The sequence below is a fragment of the Pollachius pollachius genome, assembly GCF_949987615.1.
Source record: "Pollachius pollachius genome assembly, chromosome: 1".
Classification (NCBI taxonomy): Eukaryota; Metazoa; Chordata; class Actinopteri; order Gadiformes; family Gadidae; genus Pollachius; species Pollachius pollachius.
In genome coordinates, this window is record NC_136934.1 from 30,405,678 (window position 1) to 30,428,113 (window position 22,436).

The following is a 22,436-nucleotide window of genomic DNA, read 5'->3' on the forward strand; positions in this document are numbered from 1 at the left end:
GCGGACTGTGGTGGATGTACGCTCTTCTCTGTTCATTAAAGGAGCAGTAGCAGGGTTCATTAAAGGAGCAGTACCCGGGCTTTCACCTTTGCCCCACTGAGCGGCTGCAGACCCGGCAGTCGCCATTGCGCATGCCTGATATTAGGGCATGCTAATGCTGTAATCCATTTGGATGGTGCTGGTACTGCAAGTTGTAAGTTGCAAATCTCCCAGTTTTTTTGCGGCATTTGGCTAGTCATTGTTATTGTTAGCTGCATTAGCCTCTTTAGCAAACCAGCTCGAAAACAAACAACACAACTTTACATTGTATTGCACGCACAGCAAGACCGTGCAATGTATAAATTGGTGACATAAAGTAGCATTGTAATCAAATGTGTAAGAGCATTTAAAATCTACATTAAAATGACCATCGTGATACAAATACAAAGAAAATAAATCTCTTTACGGGCGCAGTCATTTTTGTTGACGAGAAGTACGGTCGGCCTCACTGAACTCGCTCTACTTTAAAAGCGACGAGATACTACGATCAAAAGGGGGCGTGCCTCAGGGAAATGCTGCAAGAAAGCTGGGAGATTTGCAACATACAACTTGCACGTACCAGCGTACCATCCAAATGGATTACAGCATAACCCTACGCTTGTCTCGGTCACGTGTAAAATGTGGTCTTATTTCTTTACATTACGTATACAATAGTGTTACATTTTGTCGCTAAAGTATAAAGGTCCCGAAATGTGAAGATAATCCAAGTAAATGAATATACCACAGTGAATTTAGTTTGCTGTTTGCCTTTTTTTCCTTTGCAAAACACAATAGCGTCTTGAAATAAGGAGATTCCTTCCAAATTAGTCTTGTGGTAAAGACTGGTCATTTGTTGATATCCCACAGCCTTATCTGGCCTATATCACAAACTACTTTGATGATATAACAAATAAACGACTTTGAATGTCAAGCTGTGACGCGCTTTTCCTGCTGATATGTAGGGATCGTCTAAAAAGTGCATACAGCAATATGTAAGACTGCAATGTCATTTAAATTACAGGACTAAATATTATTTTATTGTGATCAGAAGCACTCACTCATTTTCACTTCCAAACAAACAGCAATTGATGCCTATATTTAATCAATCATTAACACACTACACACTCGCGAGATAACTTTTCTGGATTTGATTTTTGATAGCTGCCATTTTTTTTGTATTTTCATACCACATAACACGTTTATATATTTCATATTGGTGTGAATATGTTGTTTATGGTTGCTTGTTTTTTTATAGCTCCCTCAATTTGTATTGGATTGACTTTTATATATTCAATAATATCCCCACGTAACTTTTAGTGTATTATATAAAGGAGCAGAAATCGGACACATTGGTAGCAATATCCATCTTTATTCATCTTTATAATCGGCGGCTTACCTTTTTCCATCATGGGCCATTTCTATTTACACTGATATAAAGCATAAATATTGAACTACTCCTGAAATGTAGGCCTAGTTCTAATATCAAACTTTTTTAGTCTTATATAAAATAATTTAAATGGAACAATCTTTCTCAGTAAAAGTCATACAGATTTTTGACAACTCAAGAACAAAGTATGACCTCTTCTGATCTTTCCACTGCAGTGGTTCCAGACACAACAAACAATCACTCCAGTTCAATAAGTGCTAATAAGTGCTACACTTTCCAAAAAATACAGCTATCTTTTTTCAAAGACTGGATGAGCTCTAATCCCTGATTTGAACTTTACAAAACTTTACAGACATCACATTTTAAAATTGTTATCCTACACAAGGGACTCTTTAACAGCAGTACAATGTAATACAATATAATTATGCAGCATTAAAGTAGTTTAACATGAATTCAACTTGAATTTAACCTAAAGACCTGAAGAAGGCTATTGAAAGTTCAGTGCTCTGTGGTAACGAGGTTAGAGCTGAGAGGTGGTGGCTGCCTGCAGAATATCATGCAGAGAGGAACACAGGTTCTGGAACAATGACTCAGCATCCGTCTGAGGGTCAGCTTTCCAAGCAGTGATGGACATCACAATCCTAAAAGGAGAGCAGAGTTAATATTTAAATTACAATGTTTAAAATGGCAGACATAATCATTGTTTGTCAAAGATCCTACAAGCCCCAAAGATGCTATGATGCCCAGCCTTTTAAGCAGACACTTTAAATATGAATGTTTGATAAAAAAGATCTATATTCATCAGTTGCACAGTAAAGGCTACTTAAGGTAACTTATCAAAGTACCTTCCTACCTGTCATCTCTGATATTATAGAAGCAGCCGTATCCATGCGGTACCATTGGAGCCCCAACACCAACAACTGTTTGGTACCCAACCAGACTGGACGATAACACAAAGTTACCACCTCCACCACTGTGGAGACACAGACACACTTACACTCTCACACACCGCAGGGTCCTCCCAGTTGACTATACCAGAGGCAGCAAGGATACACACTGAATTACAAACTGCCTGCCTTAACAATAACACTTCAAATAGGCAGTGATAAGATTTAAATCCATGCATTTTCCCTTTTGCTCTGAAAGCAGAAATCTAACTATATTTCTTAAACATCAGAAGCACCAATTGTTTTGAAGAATTCATACATGCCTAAACATAAAAAGGATAGTGAGAAGTACTTCGGAAATACACGTCAGCATTGCTTTCTATGACAACTCCATCGAACGCTAGGTAGCTGGAATTTAAGTTTAGCTGGTGAAACTTTAGTATCGTTAACTCCTTTTCACCCTGTCCCTCAACAAATCAGACTCTAGCATGGTCACAAGGGGCCTGCTGGGTCTAAAAGAAGCCCAGAGTTCACATTGTCAGAGTATTGAAGGTAACTAGACAAAGAGTTCACATGGTCAGACTATAGAAGGTAACTAGAAAGAGGGTTCACATGGTCAGCCTAGAAAAGAAAAACGTTCTCATCCCAGGTGCGTCCTGGTGAAAGTGGTCATCCCCTTACTACTTAAAGGATGCACTCTGGGTAACCAATGATTGTATCTTTATATCTATACATTCTGCTTACGTGGGAAACCACTGCTTTGTCTGCATATTCAAACCAAATGTAAAATATTATCAATGGATTTCTTATTTCAAGTAGTGTACCATGCGATGCAATGAATAATTGCATAATAAACTCTTAATAATATCTATAAATAAATACATAAATACACAAAGGTTAAGCAGGTACTGCAGGCCTAACCACACCTCTTGGCATAAAGTGGATCCATGAAGAGATGTGGCGAAGGAAGTCCCTCCTCCTTAGCGACAAGATACAGGCCCAGCAGATGCCTGTCAAAACCTGCAAGCATAATCCATTCATTATTAGTAGTTATAAACTATTGCAATAATAAATACTGTTTAAAGCAAACGCTTTAAATCATTTCGCTCCCAACAAGAAATTAACAACCACATTAAGATGACTAATAATGTCCGTCAGAAAATTATAATTAAATAATCAGTGCCATTAATTACTGCGATTTTCTCTGGCAAAATAATGACGAAAGACACAAATAAACCTCATGTCACAGAAAGAGGAAACCAACCTTCTCCGTTCTGGGCCAGAGCCATGAGTTTGTTATGCTTGTTGAACGCCTTCAGCAGAGCTTTCCTCTTCACATCCTCCTGAGAGTTAACATGGAGAATAATGTAGGATGTATACATATACTCAATTCCTTATCCTTCTGTCACAAGCTCTCTCTCACACACACACACACACACACAGTGCACGTGGGGTCGGTCATGGCCTGACACCAGAGGACGGCCTCATGGGTGCAGGGTCTCATGGTCTCCGTCCGGCCGTGGTAGAACCTGCGCGTCATCGCGGCCTCATAACAACTTCCTGGTCTGAAACAAGGGAGAGAAGAGTTGAGTCCAACAGGTCAGAGGATGTGTGGTGATGATGATTGAAGAAGGGCCAGTTTAAGTCTCCAGTACCTTCCATGCTTCCGGTAGTAGGCTAACTGCATTGCCAGTTGAACAAAGGTATCAGGATGGAGTTTCCTCTGTTTAATGGCGTATTTTCCAAAGGAGGTGAATGCACAACACACGAGCTGTAGGTTGTGTGCCTGGGAAATCAAACAGATGAGATTTAGTCAGTGTAAATTACATTTAGATGGGTGATTATAACAACCAGTGTTGCCTACTGTCTTACCGTTTCCAGGAAGTGTTGTTTGGCAAGTTGGACATCATATCGTACTCTGTCATCCAGCCTGAACAGCAGCTCTTCAGGGAGAGATATGTCTCTCACCATATCTGAACCCTGGTAAAACAAGTATGGGTAATCCCAAGGAATTTAGTTCCATTCGGAATTTGAAACAAACAATGGAATGTTTCAAGCCAAAAAGACTGTACAGCTGAATGGCTTACCTTCCACTTCCCATCAGAGGCTCTAAGTCTGCAGTCTATGTAGTAAGACAAAGACACCATAATCATGCCGTCATAGGGTGCATGCTGGAACAGAGTTTCACAGGTTGGGAATTTATGAAGAATGGCGTGTGAGATTACAAGAATAGATTTTGAGATGAAAACTCACGTCACAGTTGCATCCAAATGTTCCATCTGCATATGAAATGGAGTTGTACGATTTGTCTCCCCAGCGAATGGTGGGGTCACCTGCCAGAGCGGCCAAAGTCAGCTGAAATGCCAGCAAAAAAATAAAAGCTCATACTGTCAAATGTTTTATCAGTCAACATCACAATACACTGGAAGTGTTCTAGTGATCTGGTTCTGAAGTACGTACCGGGGTGTAGTCTTCTGCGGTGGCATAGGGTTTAGCTTCGTCCAGAGAGACAACAAACAGACTGCTTTGGATGATCTCCAGGATGCTGGTGTTGACGGGGTCAAGGCTGATCAGATGCTCTCTGGCCTGGGGAGGTGGACAGAGGGGAGCTGATAACTGAGGTATGGTGAGAGGTTTGTCGCTACACAGTTGAGTTTAACAAACGCCTCTAATGCGGTACATGACAGCCTCACCTTGGCCCAAGTGGTTCTCTCTTCTGAGGTGAGGGCAGCGACCCCATCTCCTTCTGGCCCTCCTTCACAACACTCGGTCACATACTGCAGCTGCCTAAATACAACAGAACACACAAACATACAGATACATGCAAAAGCACATTAAAGTACTTTCCTCTTGTGGTACTGAAGCTTCAATATATTTATGCGTGTGTGTGAGGGCGTGTGAAACCTGAGCAGCTCTGGAGGACTTAGAATCTTTCCTTCATGAAGAGCATCAAAAGTAAAGATTCTTCCACGACGCAGCACCACAACATGGGAGGGACAGGGGCCCTCACTCTCTGGAAGAATATCCCAGAATAAATGTTACAGTCACACTAACATACTCCCCCTTGTGGATAATCACACCTACTGCTGGACCTCTTCCTACTCATGCCCATATTACCAATAGGCACTAATACCCTAAGCAGGCACATTGCTCAATTACCGCTTCAACTCCCCTCGATGAGTGGTCAGTGTTGTCAGATTTCCCACCCAATCTGGCCGAATCTGGCAACACTGTGAGTGGTAGGGGAGGTGGACTTGCAGTAAAGAAATGTAAACTGTGCTGGTGGAGAAACCTCACAGCTTTAGTACTGATGTTCAAATCAATCTAGATAACCTTGTGTGATGTTTTATAATAGCCTGGCTATTGCCAGACCAAGCTCAATCGTAGATTGCACGTTGATCTGGGGAAGCTGCTGTCATTTTCTTCAGCATAAGAGGCGTGATCAGTGGGCCTAGTTCAACTGACTCTGTACGCCATTGGCTGCTTGCCGTCGCTTCCCTGTCGTCATTGTTTTAAACCAGCCAATAGCGCGCCAGGGGGAAAAGCCATCTTGGTGATTGGCACCGCAAAAACGTATGGAAACTAGAAAGAAATGTATTGTTCTTCTCCAGACCCTTCGGCAGGGCGAACTCAAATCGCCGGCAGAATGGGCGGGGCTACCCAGTCTAGTTTTATTATGTATCACCCTCCAGACCAAATATAAGTTTTATCGCTGACATTTCTGATTTTATTTATTCTATTGTAGTGGGGTAATTTTTTATCAGGACCTCAACTTTAATCAGCACATTAAGGGTCTTGTTTAATCCACCCTTTACAAATCAGAAACAGTATGTCAGTCAAATCAAGGCTCCCAAAAAACATAGTTGAATCAACATCCATATTTCCTCCTGCCTGGACTACGGCAACTCATTTCTCAGTGCGTTTATATGACACTCAAGAAAATCGAATTATTAGCTTAGTCCGACTATGATTGGATTATTAAGATGCATGTATACACCTTAGTCAGACTAAAATCGAATCTAATCGGGTTGCTCATAGTCGGATTAAGGCCCCTAGATCATTCGATTGATAGTCGCATTAAGCGTGCATGTATACGGTCAATTCGATTGAAAACGGATTTTGCGTTCTGTGCATGCTCGAGATCTTTTACCGGGGCCGTGAGCTGGAAGTATAAGGAGACGATAGTTGTGTTGTTGTAGCCATCGGAAAACGAGAAACAGCGATTTATTTAAAAAGGTGGCAAAGAAGATTGAGGAAGCTGGTGTTGTGCCAATGAAGTTAGCCCCTATAAGAAGTGTATCATCATCAACATGCATTCAGTACAAACTACGCTTCTGTTAAGAGAGTAGCGTATGTGTGTCCGCGAGAATGGCAGTGTGTGTGTGAGTGACTTCAGCGAGTGAGTGGACGAGCGAGGAGAGCGAGCAGTTGCGCGTGTCAGTTTAGTGAATGAACGAGTCCGGTTGTGTCTGTGCAAACGTGTACTGTAAAGTTAGTGGAATTACGAATAAAGACCACAACAATGACTACACCCTACCGCTTCATTCCGACCTATAAGCAGACCCACTGTCGGTCAAAGTGAGGGGTGTTACCCCCAAGAGAACATCGGCCCTGGAGGGAACGTCTCTCCTGTGCTCCTGGACTACAGTCTGGGAGCCGACAGCAGGAAAGGATTAACACTTTGAGTTTTTCACCCAAGGCTGAATTAAGTGTAAATCTTTCTAAATGTTGGTCATCAACGAGGTTGTAAAGTAGTAACTTCGGGCACATCTGTCAAAATAAATGTTTTTTTCTTCCAACGTGTTTACGATGTTTATTCACTGAAGTCCAGATTGAAACACGACATGGAGGAGAAAGGGATTGTTGCCGTATGCGGACGCCCGGAGGAGCTGCTCCGCAGCTGCCGTAGGAGTCTGCATACGACCGAGAGGTCGGAACAATCGAACGTCAGAGAAATTACATGGACCAGAAGTGAACTGACAGCTGTCTACTGAAAACTTCTTTCTCGAATGCCGCCTGAGTTTCTTATTGCTAGTGACGTAAAGAGGTCAACCGGTGGCTCCCACTAGTTGCAATGGGTACAGCGCCACCTATCATACCGGGGTATGAAATGCGTTGGCCAATGAATCGATTTTCTCACCGCCATGTATGCTTGGACAATTGCAGTTATCCGATTGAGGTGCATAGTCAAACAATGGCTTTAATCGGATTAAGCCGTGCATGTAAACGTATTGACTGACTTGCCTAACGATGCAGCAGTTGCCTGTTTACAGTCGTTCCAGAACATGCAGTACGACTCCTCACAGCACTGAATGTAGGTGACACGTCCCTCTAGTCCTGGCTGATTACACTGGATGTAGGGGACACATCCCTCTAGCCCTGGCTGATAACACTTGATGTAGGGGACACATCCCTCTAGCCCTGGCTGATTACACTGGATGTAGGGGACACATCCCTCTAGCCCTGGCTGATTACACTGGATGTAGGGGGTACATCCCTCTAGCCCTGGCTGATTACACCTGATGTAGGGGACACATCCCTCTAGCCCTGGCTGATTACACTTGATGTAGGGGACACATCCCTCTAGCCCTGGCTGATTACACTGGATGTAGGGGACACATCCCTCTAGTCCTGTCTGAACACTTGCTCCCCATCCAGTATAAAAGTAAATTCAAGAGTGTTGATAACTTTCAGATACCTAAATGATTCAGGCTCCACCTAACATTTCAGAACGCCTCGACATTTATTCTAATCAGAGAATCAAAAGTGGTTAACAGTTCCAGGGTCAAGGCTTAAAACAAACATGATCATGCTTTGACGCAGTGGAACAAACTCCCCCTCAGTATCAGGTCAGCACAGTCAGTATGTTTGTGTTTATTTATGAAGCTAAATATAGTCAAATGCTTTAAAGGAGACATATTATGGTGTTTTCCCAACAAGTAAACATAGTATTTGAGTTATATAAAACATGTTTTCGAAGCTGTTTGCTGGAAATAGCTTTTAGGAAAAAGAATCTTGCCTACCACTATTCCCCTCTTTTTTAGTCCCTTGAGAATGCACTGTTTCTGGTGTCTGTAGCTTTAATGCAAATGAGCTGCTGCCCATTGACCAATGAGCTGTCAGACTGAACCACAGCATGGAGGAGAAGGGATTGTTGCTGTTTGCGGACTCCTGGAGCTCTATATCTATATCATATAATATAATATAATAAAAATAATATTATATATGGGTATTTATTTATATAACATTATATCTAATATCACGGCCAAAAGCTATGTGCGCCTCGGATGATATTATGAATCATAAAGACTGCGTCTGACGTCTCTGGCACTTCCACAACAAGCAAAGACTCGTAGTGGGGCATATTTCGGCCATGGTTGACAGGAATTGGGGGAAAGGAACTTTGGCCTTGACTCTCTGAAGTCCATGAACCATGACATGGAGGAGAAAGGGATTGTACTCCGGAAGCTGAGCTGCCGGACTTGCCGCCGAGCTCCCCGCGCCAGAGCTGCCGGACTGCCGCCGAGACCTACCCCTGCCGGACCTGCCAGCTTCGGCAGCAGTCCGGCGGAGAGAAAGGGATTGGGAAGTGGGAGGGAATATTCAACTGTGACCCCTTCCTACGCAGGAGAGGCGCCGAAACTGACTCACTCGTTTGGCAACTGTAGGCTGGGTACTTTCAGAAATGCATATCTCACTCAAAAAAACATGTCCAGACTTTTTTCAAAGTTTGTATGCGTATGGAAGCACCAGAGACCCAAAACAACACCCCAAATCCCAGGAAAAGTGTTGTTTTCATAATATGTCCCCTTTAATGTTATTTATATTTTGGTTTTATTTCTCTATGTTTGACAACTTCTGGAAATCCCCGTTTTCATTTCATTTTCTGTGTGTTAATGGTCCGTGGTACAATTTTGCTATGTTTGCACTTACATTGCATCGTATTGTATTTTGTGTAGCACCTTGTAACTTTGGTTTTGAAAGCCACTTTAGAAATAAAGTGCACTATTATACTTATTTATTTCTGCAGGATGGAGCATTTTACTTGTTTGTAGAGTGAAAGATAGCGATTTGGACCAACACATTGGTTTAAATCATTAAAGCAGGAATGTTACCTGTTTTAAAGTAGTTGAGGATGGTATCCTTGGTGACTCCAGGTACCTTACAGGTGCAGAACAGCATACGGTACTGGTCCATGTCCAGCCCTGATCTGCCAGCCTTATGAGGAGCCATCCTCTCCCTAACAACAAACATGAAGACCATCCATCTCATTCAGCCCCTGCACCATCAGGCACAGAGCAAACACCCCTTTGATTGGTGATATCTGTGATCTTACGTGCGGATCAGGTCCCAGAATTGCAGCGTGTGCCACAGGCCAACACTGTTCCTCTGTAGCTGAGTTCCCTCAGCGGGGGGCCAGCAGTGCTCCAGGTAGGGGGCCGGTCCTCCAAAGTTGACGTTGAGCTGAGAGGGGGTCCGGAGCTCCAGGTAGGCCGTGTTCAGCCACCACTCCTCCAGCTGGGGGGAAGGGACTCTTGATAAACGCACCACATCAACTAAACGAACCCGTGACAACATGGGGACTAGCCCTCACCCAGTTCCTCCTGGTACTCGCTCTGTGGAGTAGTTTCTGCTGCAGGACTTGACCAACGCCCTCTTGGAAGCTCCTGACATTCTCCACTGTAGCCTCGTACTCCTGCTCGGTTGCAAATGGACGCACTGAGGAAAAAACAAACCCTCCAGAATGAGTGCTCCGGCAGCCATATCATGGTAGTAAGGGCCCTGGTGTCCCAGCTCCTCCTGGTGTAACCACTCGGAAACCTTTGCTTAACACTGAAACCATAAGTTCCGCTAATCCTTTGTGGAGCTGAAGTTCAGCGTAAATCATTCAGAATAGGCAAAAGTTAAATTTACATACACTTTTAAGCAATAGAAAAGCAACAACAATGACTACACCCTACCAGGTTATTGACTGTTAGCAATGCTTCCCTCTGGCAGACGCCAGCGGATCATCCAGACTCATAAAGGGTTCGTACCCCCAGGCCATGAAGCTTCTCATTCAGCAGTGAATCATTACCTAACTGACCACACACCTGCACAGCACATTCAATGGTAATCAAATTACCAATCTGGGTTTTCATTATTATCTATGCATAAATATGTACACAACCACTTCACATGCCAATATTCTATTTTTATATTGTAACCTAGCCTGTGCTTCACTGGGATTTGATAAATACAACCCTTGGATCTAGTACATTAACATCGCATTCCCCCACCAGGTTTTGTCGATATAAACATTCAGAGCACAATAAGGACGATAAAACACGGTCTCTTCTTTCTCACCTGCATCCAGGTACTTGGACAGACTCCCCTCCAGCGAGGGGACCGGGAGTGGAGGGAGGCTGTCTTGGTACTGAAAGGTCCGCTCTTGCAGAGGATCTGATAATTCATTCGTCATCTCTCTTTAAAGTGTTGTAGGGACGAGCAAGTTTTGGTTTGAGTTAATTATTTATTTCGTTTTTATAACATTTAAGTATTTAGTAGGCTATATAAAAGAAACGCCACAACTGTAAATGCGCAATCCTAATTGTACGGATCAGTTCTATAAAATCTTAAGATAAAGTCGGTCACATTTTTTACATTGGTTTAGTTGAGAGGTTCAACTCACCCCTCTCGATTGCGCATTAATGATGATCTTATCAGTTGTTTCAGTTCTGGTTGTTTAGTGCGCAGTATGCCCACTGCGCAGACTGCAGTACAACGTTTGTTTTTGTGCTTGAACACAAGTTCCCGGATGGTGTTATTGCGCATGACTGCTATATCCTGTTATTTCTGTTAGCCGTTTTTTTTTCCTGCACTTTCCTTCCCTTGAGGCATTTGAGGATAGGAAGTTATTTTAAATATGCAAACATTGCAGAGACTGAGACAGAGATATGGCTTAAACAGGCCATATTGTATGACATAAATATTCCCCATTCCAATACGCATAGGGATAGATGAAGAATGAATGCAAATGTTGTTCCAACAATATTAGGTGCACTGTGTAAGATTTAGACAGGTCTACTTAAACCTGCAATATAATCTTTCTACTGCAGCTATAACTCAATGAGAAAACTATCTGATCTAAAATTTTTAAAGACACACACACACAGGCAAACTAAAAGTAAGACAATAACTTCCAATATAATAATGTCTGAACACAAAAGTACACAAAGTAATTAAAAAAAAGAGTAGGAAATGTTCAAATGTTTATTTTGTAACATATTAAGAAGTTAGTTCATCATTTAAATAACATATTGTTCAATTAGTGATCCTTTGCAAACAAATAAAACCATTAAGAAAACCAAATTGCATGATATTTGTTTGGGTGAAATGCAGTGATCACACATTTATGGTAACACAACATAGGATAGCGGCTTTGTAGTATGGGTTATGTACCATGTATATGACAGTGGTTTAGCATGTTTTCTTTAATAATCTCACATCCCATGTTTTTGGATTAATTCCTTTGCCAGTGCGATGTAGGCAGACATGGCATCTTCCTTTGACATTCCTGAAAGAGTGTGTATAAATGTAGACAGAAGTCAACAACAAATTTCTGTTAAATATCTCCCTCATTTGAATAAACCCTTGGCCATAATTATCATAACTGCAGCAACAACACAGATTCATGGTTTAAGCATAACTTTTTATCCCTTTGCCAGCCAATCTCTGTAACATAAATATAATATAATAAATAAATTGTATTTGATGTGTCCGAAATGCAAGCCATTAGAAATGTAAAGCGTTTTAGTATACCTTTCCTTGTGTTCCAATACTCCCACTTTGCTTTTCCTTTCATATCAGTCATCCCAGGTTTATCTTGTAAAAATATGAGAAATACATACAGTTTATCAGACAAGTAAATTAGCTTTACAAAATGTTATTATGAAATCACTCTAATTTCACATCCCATAAATGTGCCAGCCCCGTCCTGCATATGAAGACATACCGATGTTGATGTCTCCCACGACAGCTTGTTTATAAAGGCCATACAAGTCCAACAGCTGCAGGTCCGAAGGCCTGGTCTTCAACTTCTTCACATCCTCTGCTATCTTCTCAAATTCAGCCTTATTAAGGGAAGGATAGAGACACGTTGGTGACTGAAGCTTGACGAATGGCATATTTAGTAACACAAGCACGTGTGCATAAAGATTTACTTCATGTTTTTGCACATTCCGCTACCTCATCTACAAAATGGGTTTGCAGAGTCATGTGTTGGAATGCATTTTGTAGAGTATATTGACGTACAATATGCATTAGTAGTCCTTAATCCAATAAAATTGGTATCCTATAATATAATGTATTATATTGTGGTAACTACTGTGTATTCTGAAGCTTTTTCATGCATACAATGGCTGCAAACAAATCGATATTATCATTCATATTGTAACAAATTCTGCCCACGAGCAATAATTATTATATGATTCTCCATCTGCAATTTGAGACAGGTGTATTGCATAATCATCCCATCGCTAGATATTTGTTACTTTGATCCTTTGCTTGTTAGATGCCCATTTTGGTTGATCTCATCGTAACAGACCCATTGCGGTGCTTAGTCATCACGTTGGCCAATTGATACTAACGTTACCACAGGTTAATGTCGAACCGAGCCTACAGATAAACTACAGATTGCTACAGTTAAACTCCGCATCAGCTAAATATCATGGATCAAGCCTACCTGTTGAGACATGTTCTTTCCTGATTCTTAATGCTGTTCACCATAGGACTCGTCAGCCTCCAGTCTCCAGTCCCTGCAGCGGTAACCTGACTGAGGCTGTCACCCAGTGAGGTTCGAGAAAAGGGGGCGGGACAAGAGAGTCCTCTCTCTGATAGAGCCCTTTCATTGGTTGTCATTCATCTTACGGAACAATGCAGCATAGAGCAACATATTGACATATAAGACAGAACTAATAATGTGCATGGGCATAATCGTGTCTGGATTTGGTGTTTTTGGCCAACATAAAACAATTGTACACTTCATAGGGCCAACATAACCACCTGCCCAATCGAGGCTCCATAGCAACGCTGGCCAAGTCATTGTTGTGTTTTCAGATTTAATAAAGTTGGTCACGTTCAAACGCAATGGCGGCGCCCGTGAAACGAGTCATGTGTTGTTTTCTGTGCTGAGGCGTTATTAAAACGCACTCGCTGGTGGGAGAAAGACGAATTAATATCATTCGCCACCGCTGCGTTCAGTAGGTAAAGTATGATCAATGATATTGAATGGTAAAAACATGCTTGATACTTGGGAGAACCTTTATGGTCTCAGTTCATGTGTAGGCCTCATTACGTTTCGTATAAAATATATTACGAGATTGTTCATTGTCTGTCTGTTGTTTGAGATAATGCTTGGTTGGTTAATGTTGGGCTACCGTTACTTGTATTGTGCGCGTAATTGACAATGACCCGATAGTCTAGTCTTGCAATTGTAATAATATAGTAATATGTTTAGTATATGTATATGTTTGTGTTGTTCTAGATCATCATGGCTACTCCGGGCAAGGCAAGCAAGAAGGAAGCGAAAAGGCAAACCCCAGCAAAATCTTCCCTTAACACACCTTTCAAAAACCAATGGCAACCACTTTCCAACACGAATTGGTGTTCCATTAAAAAGGGGATCAGATGTAAACTGGAATCAATGGAGTTTAAGAAAGTAGAAACAAAGGGTTTTTGCAAGTTTAAAGAACGGAAAAACAAGACACCATCTGTATCCCCAGAGTGCGTTGCTCCAGAAAGCAACGACGCAAACGTGCTGAACATTCCAAAGACCGGGTGGACCGACATGTCTGCCAGAAGACAGCTTGCAATTGGCATCAATGAGGTGACGAAGGCCTTGGAAAGGAACCAGCTCAGGTTGGTGCTTGTGTGCAAGTCGGCCAAACCAAAACACATGACAGAGCACTTGATTCCACTGAGCATATCAAGAGAGGTCCCGGCCTGCCAGGTGGCAGCGCTCAGTAATATCCTTTCTGAGCCGCTGCGATTAAAAAGTGTTCTTGCCCTGGGTTTCCGTCACTGTAAAATAAAAGAAGAGGACCACTTTTTGGATCTTGTTACCGACATCATCCCCATGGTGCCACCGCTACATGTTTCCTGGCTACAAGACAAGGGTGTCCCTATTGGGACTGATGAGGAACTGTTTAACAGTGACAAGAGGGGCCAAAAGCGTAAACTGGAGGACGAACGTGAGATCACTGAATGTGACATCACACAAACGGAGGTATCAGAAGCTGTGTCTGGAAAACTTCAACCCCTGTGTGTAAAAAAGGTTATTCCTAACCAAAATAAAAAGAGGAAAAATAAAATCAAAAAGTAGAAATTTCCCTAGATGAGTTAATCAGTAATCTCTTGAACCATTGACTTTTTTTCATGGATGGATTGAAATGTTTGGCTTTGACTTAATAAAACGGCAGCATATGCAAATCTTTTTTAAAGTCAAGTTTATTTAATCGAATATCCATGCTGTTTGAACAGACGAGTCTTTGCCGAAGAGTAAGCTTTCTTTGCATGGGGCCATGTCTAAATTATGCTGGTACAAGCTTTGAGTTTCACAAACCTTAGTGGCTTTGAATAAAAATATTGTTCTTCATTGATAACGCTTTTACCACAAGAAACTTTTCCAAATAAGGCAGTTAGTCAAGTTGTCAGTTTGACTAAAAAATAATACAGAATTGTAAAACAGACATGCTTGTAATTCATACAAACTTCTGTGGGAGTGACATCCATGACCAAATACATGAACATGTTACACTATCTGAATGACTCGCTGTATATACCCATTTGAACCTTTGACCTGTAGTAATTTTCAGTGCACCTTTCTTGTTATCCTATAAAGGTATGATGAACAAATATTTCACAAAGAGTAGTTATACAAATACCCTAAAACTTAAACTTTGTTACAGAGCCAGATCAATATTTAAAGCAGTGAACTTAGATTGGGTTGTGAAGGAAGTGGAAGAATTTTGGAGCTCAACGAAACAAAACATTGCCTTTTGAAAGTATCACATTCTAACTGCTCCTAACAGTCCGCCACACTGACTGGGGGTGGCTGACTAAGGTTGACACAGCAGTCTTAAGATTACTGTCTGCTCCTCATTTCTTTAAAATGATTCAGCTGTCGGGCCCCTCTGGCTGATGGACAGGGTTGTATTACTCAACATTAATGATGTATTTTGCTATAAATGTTTGGGAAATACTGGACGTCAGCACACATTAAGGGAAACTTTAGCCATTAGCTACACAACACACAAAAAAAACAACTTAAGATGTTGACATAACCTTTCAAAAGCAAATAGCCTACTGAAACTTTGTCCCATTTTTAACTTGCCTTTTGCATGTTGTTTACTGTTAAAAACAAACTCTTGCAACTTTCAAATGGGCCACTACCAGCTGGAGCAGTTAGGTTTCAGTGCTTTGCTCTAAAGGGCTGGATTTGAAGTGCACCTTTTCCACAAATATAACAGGCTGGTAATCAAAGCAGATGTCACAAGCTTGTATCTCAAGTATGGTAAGGTGAAAAAAAGCATCAACTAAGTACCACCGAAGTAGGCAGGCATTGCATGGCTTTTTAATCCAGTCCTAGAGACAAAGCGCTAGCCTGTGTACAGGTCATCCTCGTAGCTTTGAGCAGATCCACATTTTGACCACGTTTGCCTGAATAGGACACTCGAGACAACGCTAAGACTATGGGACTTGGGTGAATGGTCAAATGCATTGAAGACTTTATACAACAAAACAAAGATCCATCCTCAAGACAGGTTGGTAAGGTTAATGACTAATTTATAAAACGAGGGAGGGAAAAAAATGCGTCCTTGAAGAATTGAAGGCCCTCCACCCTTTCATCAAGGACCCCCTTGCTCAACAAAGAACTGAAAAATTGTGCTTTATTAATGCAATACATTCTTCATCAAACCCCCCGCTGGACCCACAGCATCTAAAATGGCATTACAAACTCCAAATGTCAATAACATCTATACTACTTAAGAGGAAAATGCTTTGGAACAGTCCTTCCAACCCTCACACTCACTACAGGAATAAATATGATCTGGCATCAAATGTACAGATAACTATATATTTAACAAAAAAAAAACATGTATAAATGCACCAGTTGGATGAGTCTTTCCTTGAAGATGGTCTCTTGCGTGCATGTGTGTATGTAGTGCTGTGTGTGTGTGTGTGTGTGTGTGTCTGTACATGCTCAGATACCTTGCAAATTATTTTCTTAATGCATCTACTAGGTTACATTGTTTCAATAAAGGGAACAGTTTCTACATTTGTGAGGCTGCTTCCATGGAAACCACTCTATCCTTCCTTGCAAGAGCCCCTGACAACGACTAGCTGCTGAAGGAGGGATTTTCTTGTCCAGCTCACCAAAGCACTGTATGTGGTAAATAAACTTTTTACACACAGTGTAACAAGTACCAGAGGAGGCAAATGAGCCAATCAGCTTCATACAATAAATGCTTGCAGTTTCATAACAGGTAACGATAATATAGCCTTACTGGTCAGAGAGATTAAAACTGCAGGACAAAGATTGTGGGATTAAAAATGTTTTCAATATAAATTATATTTAAAGAATGTTTTTGCAGACCCATGTAACAATGCCCTGTAGAGAAACACCACCAGGATTCCCTTTATGGAGGTATATAGGGGTCAAATATTGTTCTGTTTAGCAGATTTGTGTGTGTGTTTGAGTGTGTCATGTTGCATCTCTAGCACTGTAGTGTAGGAATATTTCAGGCATAGCATGACTTCACATTCAGGATTTTGATGATTAAAGAGTTCCCCTCCGGGTGAAAAATAGTGAACATTCTTGATGAGAACCGATTGACGGATGAATGCTTCAAATATCGCACGTCTCCCATTCACCTGTTGGACTTTAGTGGAGTCGTTCCCATTGTCTAGCTCAGGCTACCAGCGTGTCCGGGGTTAGGTACAGGCTAGGTTCACTGCCAACCCCCTTCAGTGGAGTGTGAGGAACATTTATAGAGACACGCTACTGAAGCACAAGGCCAACCTGAAACACAATAACAAGCCAGTATTCAGAAGCACATTTAGAACTTGAGAAATGTAATTTTAACTCTGACATAATCTAAATATGAGTAGCATAGACGGCTGCAGAACAATTTGACTGAAATGGAACCATTGTTGGGGCAAATTTTATAAAAGGGCTCAGGTAGAGTGCAGCATGTCAACATGCACATTGCTTTACTGACCTTATCTGCATCCATAGAGGGGCATTTCCAGTTGTAAAGGTAATACTGCAGGTTCCCGTCTCCAATACCAAACTTAAGCTTCTCTAGGAACACCTTGTTCTCCATCAGATCGAGAGCATTGAAGACGTCAAATCCTTTCTGTTTGACACAACAAATAGGACAAATTAATTATTTATTATTATTATTATTATTATTATTATTATGACTGTAGGGTCAATCATCGCTGACTGATAATTCCTGTTAATCAGCGATTATCAATTTTAGTTTCAGAACGTTATTTATATTTGCTGCAAAAATCCATTGAACCACTTTGAAATCCCACTAGCAATATATCTGGCTCACAAGTTTGAGGTTCTTCATGCACTTTGAAATCCCAATAGCCATATCTCTGTCTCACAACTTCGAGGTTCCTCATGCACAACAAAAAGCCAAAAGGTCATTACCATTTTTGCCAGGATCAGTGAGTCATTCATGAGGTCAAGAAGTGGGGTTTGTGTGTGGACGTTGTAGAAGGAGTAGGCCGCCTTCAGACTCCGGTGCAACGGGTGGTGCATTACAGTAGAAGGCAGCGTGTAGAAACTAGTGAAGTCTGTTAGGACACCGCCAGCTCCCTGAGAAGAGACAACACGTAGAAATGTTTCTTCATCAGTAAGCAAAAATAAAAAAGTATTAACAGACATATACACTTTAAGTTAACATAATGTTATCCTTGCGCTAAGGGTCTCTAAATCAAAACAATAACAAAAGATGTAGTTTGATGACATCAAGGAAATTGTGTGGTACTCATGGGAGTGGTTGTTCTCACCACCATTTCCGGTGAAAAATGACATGACACAAAAATACTGTTCACGAATGAGTGTGGAATGTATAAGCGGTTAATTCAAGTCACATTTAGCCACGTTAATAGACGTGATGTCATACATTCTAATACATAGCCGCAAGTAACTTAAGCTTGCGTAACGTTAACTTGCTAACGTAGCATTAGATGAGTCAACTACCAATACGGCTGTAGATAACGTTACAGGGCTTATTCAACTGTGGGTAGCCCAGTACTGTTATCCGTGGTCAAAACTGTCACAAATTCTTTCGAATAATTTTCCAAGTACGAAATACATCAATAAATTGGGTCTCCACTGGATTACTTTCACTCCTTTTACCCTGTAAATAAGAGGGAGATGGGATGTAACTCTATTCACAGGCGACCCAAGGAAATATACCGTTACCTTAAATTAAATGGAATAAAATTATGGATTCTTCTTGGTCTGAACTTTGATTCAAACATTTGGGGAAATGTAAAAACACAACTCAACTAAATATATAACATAAGTCTAGTCAGTTTCAGATATTTTTATGCGGGATTCGTTACAATACCGCAGTACACACAGTACCCCTTTAACGTTGTGTTAGAATGTGTTAGAATTAGCAAGTGAGCATCAAATACTAAGCATCGAGGTATAGATGATAAACCATAATGAAGTTGTCTCTCTCCATACCTCCACCACATATGTGTCTATGATGTTCTCCTGGGGCAGGAACCAGTGGGCAACCTCCTCCTCGCCCATAGAGGGCGCCAGCTGGAAGCGGCGCAGGTGTTTCTGCAGCAGCTCCGTTACCTGACGGACGTCGTGCCTCTCCATTGGCCTCAGGCCGGGGGTCTTGGTGCTCTTCAGGGAGTGAAAAGAGGAAGAAGACACACATCTCTCATGGCTGCTGCGGCGACAAGGGACCATGTGAATGTGCGGTGATGCCGGCCGTTACGGCGCTTACATCTGGCAGCCGGTAGAGCTTCATGGTTCTTTGCAGGGTCATGTTTCTGCTCAGGTGGGAGAACTTTACTTCCACAAGCTTTCTGGGGTTCAGGGAACGATGCCAGTACCTGTGTGCAGAAACACAAAGCATGTATCAACGCAAAAAGTCTGAGAAGTTCCATCTTGGGGTTGACACTGACAGGTGAGACTTTGACATGCCTATCATGAAGACCACTGTATCCATGGTGTACCTGCATGTGGACACCGGTTTGGGCAGGACCACTCCGGCTGTGTAGACAGCCTGGAATATTCCTTCTAGATTCACCCTCCGTGTGATCTCCCTGATGAGCACCGGAGCCACGCGCTTTGAACGCAGCTTCTTGTGAACGCACAGGAAGTTGATTTCAACCATCCTCTTTAGCCTGTAACAGGGAGGGCAAGATAAAAAGCTAAAGCCGCTGGTCTTTCAGAGCCTGTCTGATGCGTAACCTGTAGTCAAGCAATAGATTATCGTTATTATGGGTTAATATATGTAGGGCGAGCCGCGCCTCTTACGTGTCATAGATATGTATGCTAGCGGGGATGGCGCTGATGAATCCGACCAGCTTCTTGTTGGATGTTACCCTCACTCCACAATGCCACTGGGGGAGCCAGCCGGGGGGACGCAGAGCCCTGGGGGGGCCACAAAGAACCAGTTCAGATAGTATAGGCAGATTCCTTCAAGATATTTAACTAAAGGCTGGGACTAACTGGCAATAGCCAAAAGATATAAGGTTCATTCAGCAATTCTTACCATTTGAGAAAGTTTGGCGAATAATCAAATCTAAACATGTTGTCATCATCTTCCACGTAGTTTTCATTTAACAGCGTGTACAACTCCTTCAGCTAACAGAAATACAGAGAGAGAGCACAGGGTAGTTTTGGGTGTGTTCATTGCTACAGAAGTGTTGTAACTGTGGCCTGGTGAAGGCACAGGCAGCAGACGGCACTCACCACGTCTGCGTTGCTGAGATCTAGGGTGTCCCACATGAAGCCTTGCGGTAAGGAGTAGGGCTCTTGTCTGATGTTCTCCTTGTCAGCCTCGATGGGTCCATGGCTTGTTACTACCTCGTCTGTATGGTTAAATAAGGTATGGAGCATTTAAATCTATTTAAAAGATAAAAATATCTACCTGCATTACTCTTCCACACTGTATACTATATATATATTGTTTATATGTTTTGGTATTAAACAAGATTTCAAGTAAGAATTTTTCATAATTAAATTAAGCCTTTTCTCACCTAAATGGATCCATCTCTAAAAAATGTTTATTCCACAAATCTTCCCCATTACACCAAAAACATCTCAGCTAACCTGAGTTGCCATGGAAACCGTTCAATGCAACGTCAACAGCCAAATGTGTAATAAAGCAAACCTACTTTTACAATGCAATGTAACTTACTCCGATGGCACTTTAAACCTTAGTGGAGCATTGTGATTCAGTTAGTCGGTCAAATGAACTAAACCATAGCTCCAAGGCCACTCAACTAGCCCGTGGATCAGGGTTCATTTCTACACAACTAAGAAGTTTGTCCACTGAACAGCACATTCTATTTTGAAAGTTCTCTAGCACAAACATAATTTGGGTTCAATTTGTTTAGTTTATAAAAATGCACACAATGCTAAGGACTAACACAAAACTCATCTTTACAAGTATGAGAAAAGTATTAATTGTGTTATTGTTATTTATTCATCGAATCAGGTGGAAAATGGAAAATCTTGGCGTAACTAAAATATACATACTTAGCTTGGGCACAGGCTGCGTGTCCCAGAACTGGTACTTGTGCTTGGCTGCTTCATCGATGCTTTTGGCAGGACCCTGACACGACAGAAGCTCCATCGCTCTCTGGATGTCCTGTAGCTTCTGCATGGGCAAACCAGGGTTCTAGAGGCCAGGACACAGAAAACAGATGGACACATCCACCAAACAATACACACTCAGTGAAACAGCATGAAGAACAGGGCGGACACCACGGCGTCACATGGTGCTTTATTATGGCTCCCATCACACCTTCATCTCCTGAGAATCAGACGCAGAGTCCGATTTTGTTCCCCCGGAGCTCGTCTTTTCTTTCTTTCTTTTTTGCTTCTTTTTCTTCCTCTTAGCCCCCAAATCTCCGCCTGGGCTCCTAAATAAAACACACAGACGAACTCCATTAAAAAAAACGATTTCTAGTCTAGACGCTAAAACAAGCGTAGCCCAATCACACCACAGGCTAACGTTAGCCTTCGACTGGGTGTCATTCCCATGCAGCAGCACCAGCATGCTGGCTAGGAGCCGTGCTAACCCTTTCATTTACACGTGTGGCCATTGAGAACACGTCCTTCTACCCGTGTTTCCCCAGCAGTGTATCCAGCTTAGTCGACCCTGAGTAACACATGAGGGTTGTGGGGATGTCCACCAGCACTAGCCGACCACTGCGGACCGCTGCGTTAGCCGCTGCCCCCGTCGCTGCCTCCACAACACCCATGAGCGGCGTAGCGTACAAAGAGGCTGTCTGGAGAGCCACAGCGGTTCTGAATCACAGGAACAGGCCATCCTCACCCTTGCATGTGTTCATTTTCCTCTTCGTTGTCCCCGTCTATACCACAGGTATCCTGGTCGTCCAGCTCCAAGCTCTGCTGGCTGGCAGCAGACTCACTGTCCTCCGCCATCATGAAAATGTAAAAAAAATGGTCTGCTACCGTATGATACAGGGCAGGAAAAACAAAGAGGATGACAATGGAAACAGCGTCTTCTAGCGGATGTTATGGGAAACATGGATGCGCCCACATCATAAACTCTTTATGACCAAATACATTGAACAAAATAGTACGTTTAGTAACCATAACTGTTTAATATAATCGTACATATTCCACATTTGGTTCAATAACACACACAAGACAGGTGTTTTGCTGTTTATTTCGAATAAAAGGCTTTCAATATAACAAGCAACCAATAACCACACACAGGGTGTTGTCAGTCAAATATAGTGCAACACAACCCTTGGCTTAATGGTTTCTCTCGGATACAAAAAGAGCGCAGAGTCATTTGTAGCCCAGCACTAGATCACAGATTACTAGACTGGGCAGCGAAAGGAAATTGACAAGAATAAAA

At 42.1% G+C, this 22,436-nt stretch overlaps 4 protein-coding genes across 4 annotated transcripts; 1 reads left to right on the forward strand and 3 right to left on the reverse strand.

Moving 5' to 3' along the window:
* Window positions 1-1,390: 1,390 nt before the first annotated feature.
* On the reverse strand, window positions 1,391-11,045 carry LOC307086604 (peroxisomal carnitine O-octanoyltransferase-like). The gene is made up of 17 exons (XM_079751866.1): window positions 10,964-11,045; window positions 10,639-10,757; window positions 9,887-10,011; window positions 9,629-9,810; window positions 9,408-9,532; window positions 5,197-5,305; window positions 4,986-5,079; window positions 4,753-4,878; window positions 4,546-4,647; window positions 4,380-4,463; window positions 4,165-4,272; window positions 3,948-4,078; window positions 3,734-3,857; window positions 3,557-3,635; window positions 3,219-3,312; window positions 2,259-2,378; window positions 1,391-2,046 (listed from the first exon to the last, which is right to left on the reverse strand). Exons 1-17 carry the CDS (start codon window positions 10,978-10,980, stop codon window positions 1,926-1,928), a joined length of 1,860 nt encoding a protein of 619 aa, XP_079607992.1. The 5' UTR covers window positions 10,981-11,045; the 3' UTR covers window positions 1,391-1,925.
* Window positions 11,046-11,577: 532 nt separating this feature from the next.
* On the reverse strand, window positions 11,578-13,090 carry acbd7 (acyl-CoA binding domain containing 7). The gene is made up of 4 exons (XM_079755224.1): window positions 13,016-13,090; window positions 12,287-12,404; window positions 12,094-12,156; window positions 11,578-11,848 (listed from the first exon to the last, which is right to left on the reverse strand). The coding sequence occupies exons 1-4, from the start codon at window positions 13,025-13,027 to the stop codon at window positions 11,775-11,777; spliced, it is 267 nt and encodes an 88-aa protein (XP_079611350.1). The 5' UTR covers window positions 13,028-13,090; the 3' UTR covers window positions 11,578-11,774.
* A 315-nt stretch (window positions 13,091-13,405) lies between these two features.
* Window positions 13,406-14,763, forward strand: rpp38 (ribonuclease P/MRP 38 subunit). The gene is made up of 2 exons (XM_079735908.1): window positions 13,406-13,536; window positions 13,817-14,763. Exon 2 carries the CDS (start codon window positions 13,823-13,825, stop codon window positions 14,651-14,653), a length of 831 nt encoding a protein of 276 aa, XP_079592034.1. The 5' UTR covers window positions 13,406-13,536; window positions 13,817-13,822; the 3' UTR covers window positions 14,654-14,763.
* A 49-nt stretch (window positions 14,764-14,812) lies between these two features.
* On the reverse strand, window positions 14,813-21,994 carry nmt2 (N-myristoyltransferase 2; the record flags this gene model as incomplete). Its single annotated transcript, XM_079749429.1, has 12 exons — window positions 14,813-17,353; window positions 17,553-17,690; window positions 17,996-18,163; window positions 19,046-19,216; window positions 19,320-19,428; window positions 19,552-19,722; window positions 19,856-19,972; window positions 20,094-20,185; window positions 20,294-20,412; window positions 21,083-21,224; window positions 21,351-21,468; window positions 21,885-21,994. The coding sequence occupies 12 exons, from the start codon at window positions 21,992-21,994 to the stop codon at window positions 17,333-17,335; spliced, it is 1,476 nt and encodes a 491-aa protein (XP_079605555.1). The 3' UTR covers window positions 14,813-17,332.
* Between the last annotated feature and the right edge of the window lie 442 nt (window positions 21,995-22,436).

Excerpts from the sequence above, each read along its gene's own strand:
- acbd7 (XM_079755224.1), bottom strand. Across the intron at positions 12,157-12,286 it reads CGTGGGAGACATCAACATCG|ATAAACCTGGGATGACTGAT; the intron begins GTATGTCTTCAT and ends TATTTTTACAAG. Across the intron at positions 11,849-12,093 it reads GTATTGGAACACAAGGAAAG|GAATGTCAAAGGAAGATGCC; the intron begins GTATACTAAAAC and ends ACACTCTTTCAG.
- rpp38 (XM_079735908.1), top strand. The coding sequence starts at position 13,823 with ATGGCTACTCCGGGCAAGGCAAGCAAGAAGGAAGCGAAAAGGCAAACC.
- LOC307086604 (XM_079751866.1), bottom strand. Across the intron at positions 10,012-10,638 it reads GTCCAAGTACCTGGATGCAG|TGCGTCCATTTGCAACCGAG; the intron begins GTGAGAAAGAAG and ends TTTTTTCCTCAG. Across the intron at positions 3,636-3,733 it reads TGACCGACCCCACGTGCACT|GAGGATGTGAAGAGGAAAGC; the intron begins GTGTGTGTGTGT and ends GTTAACTCTCAG.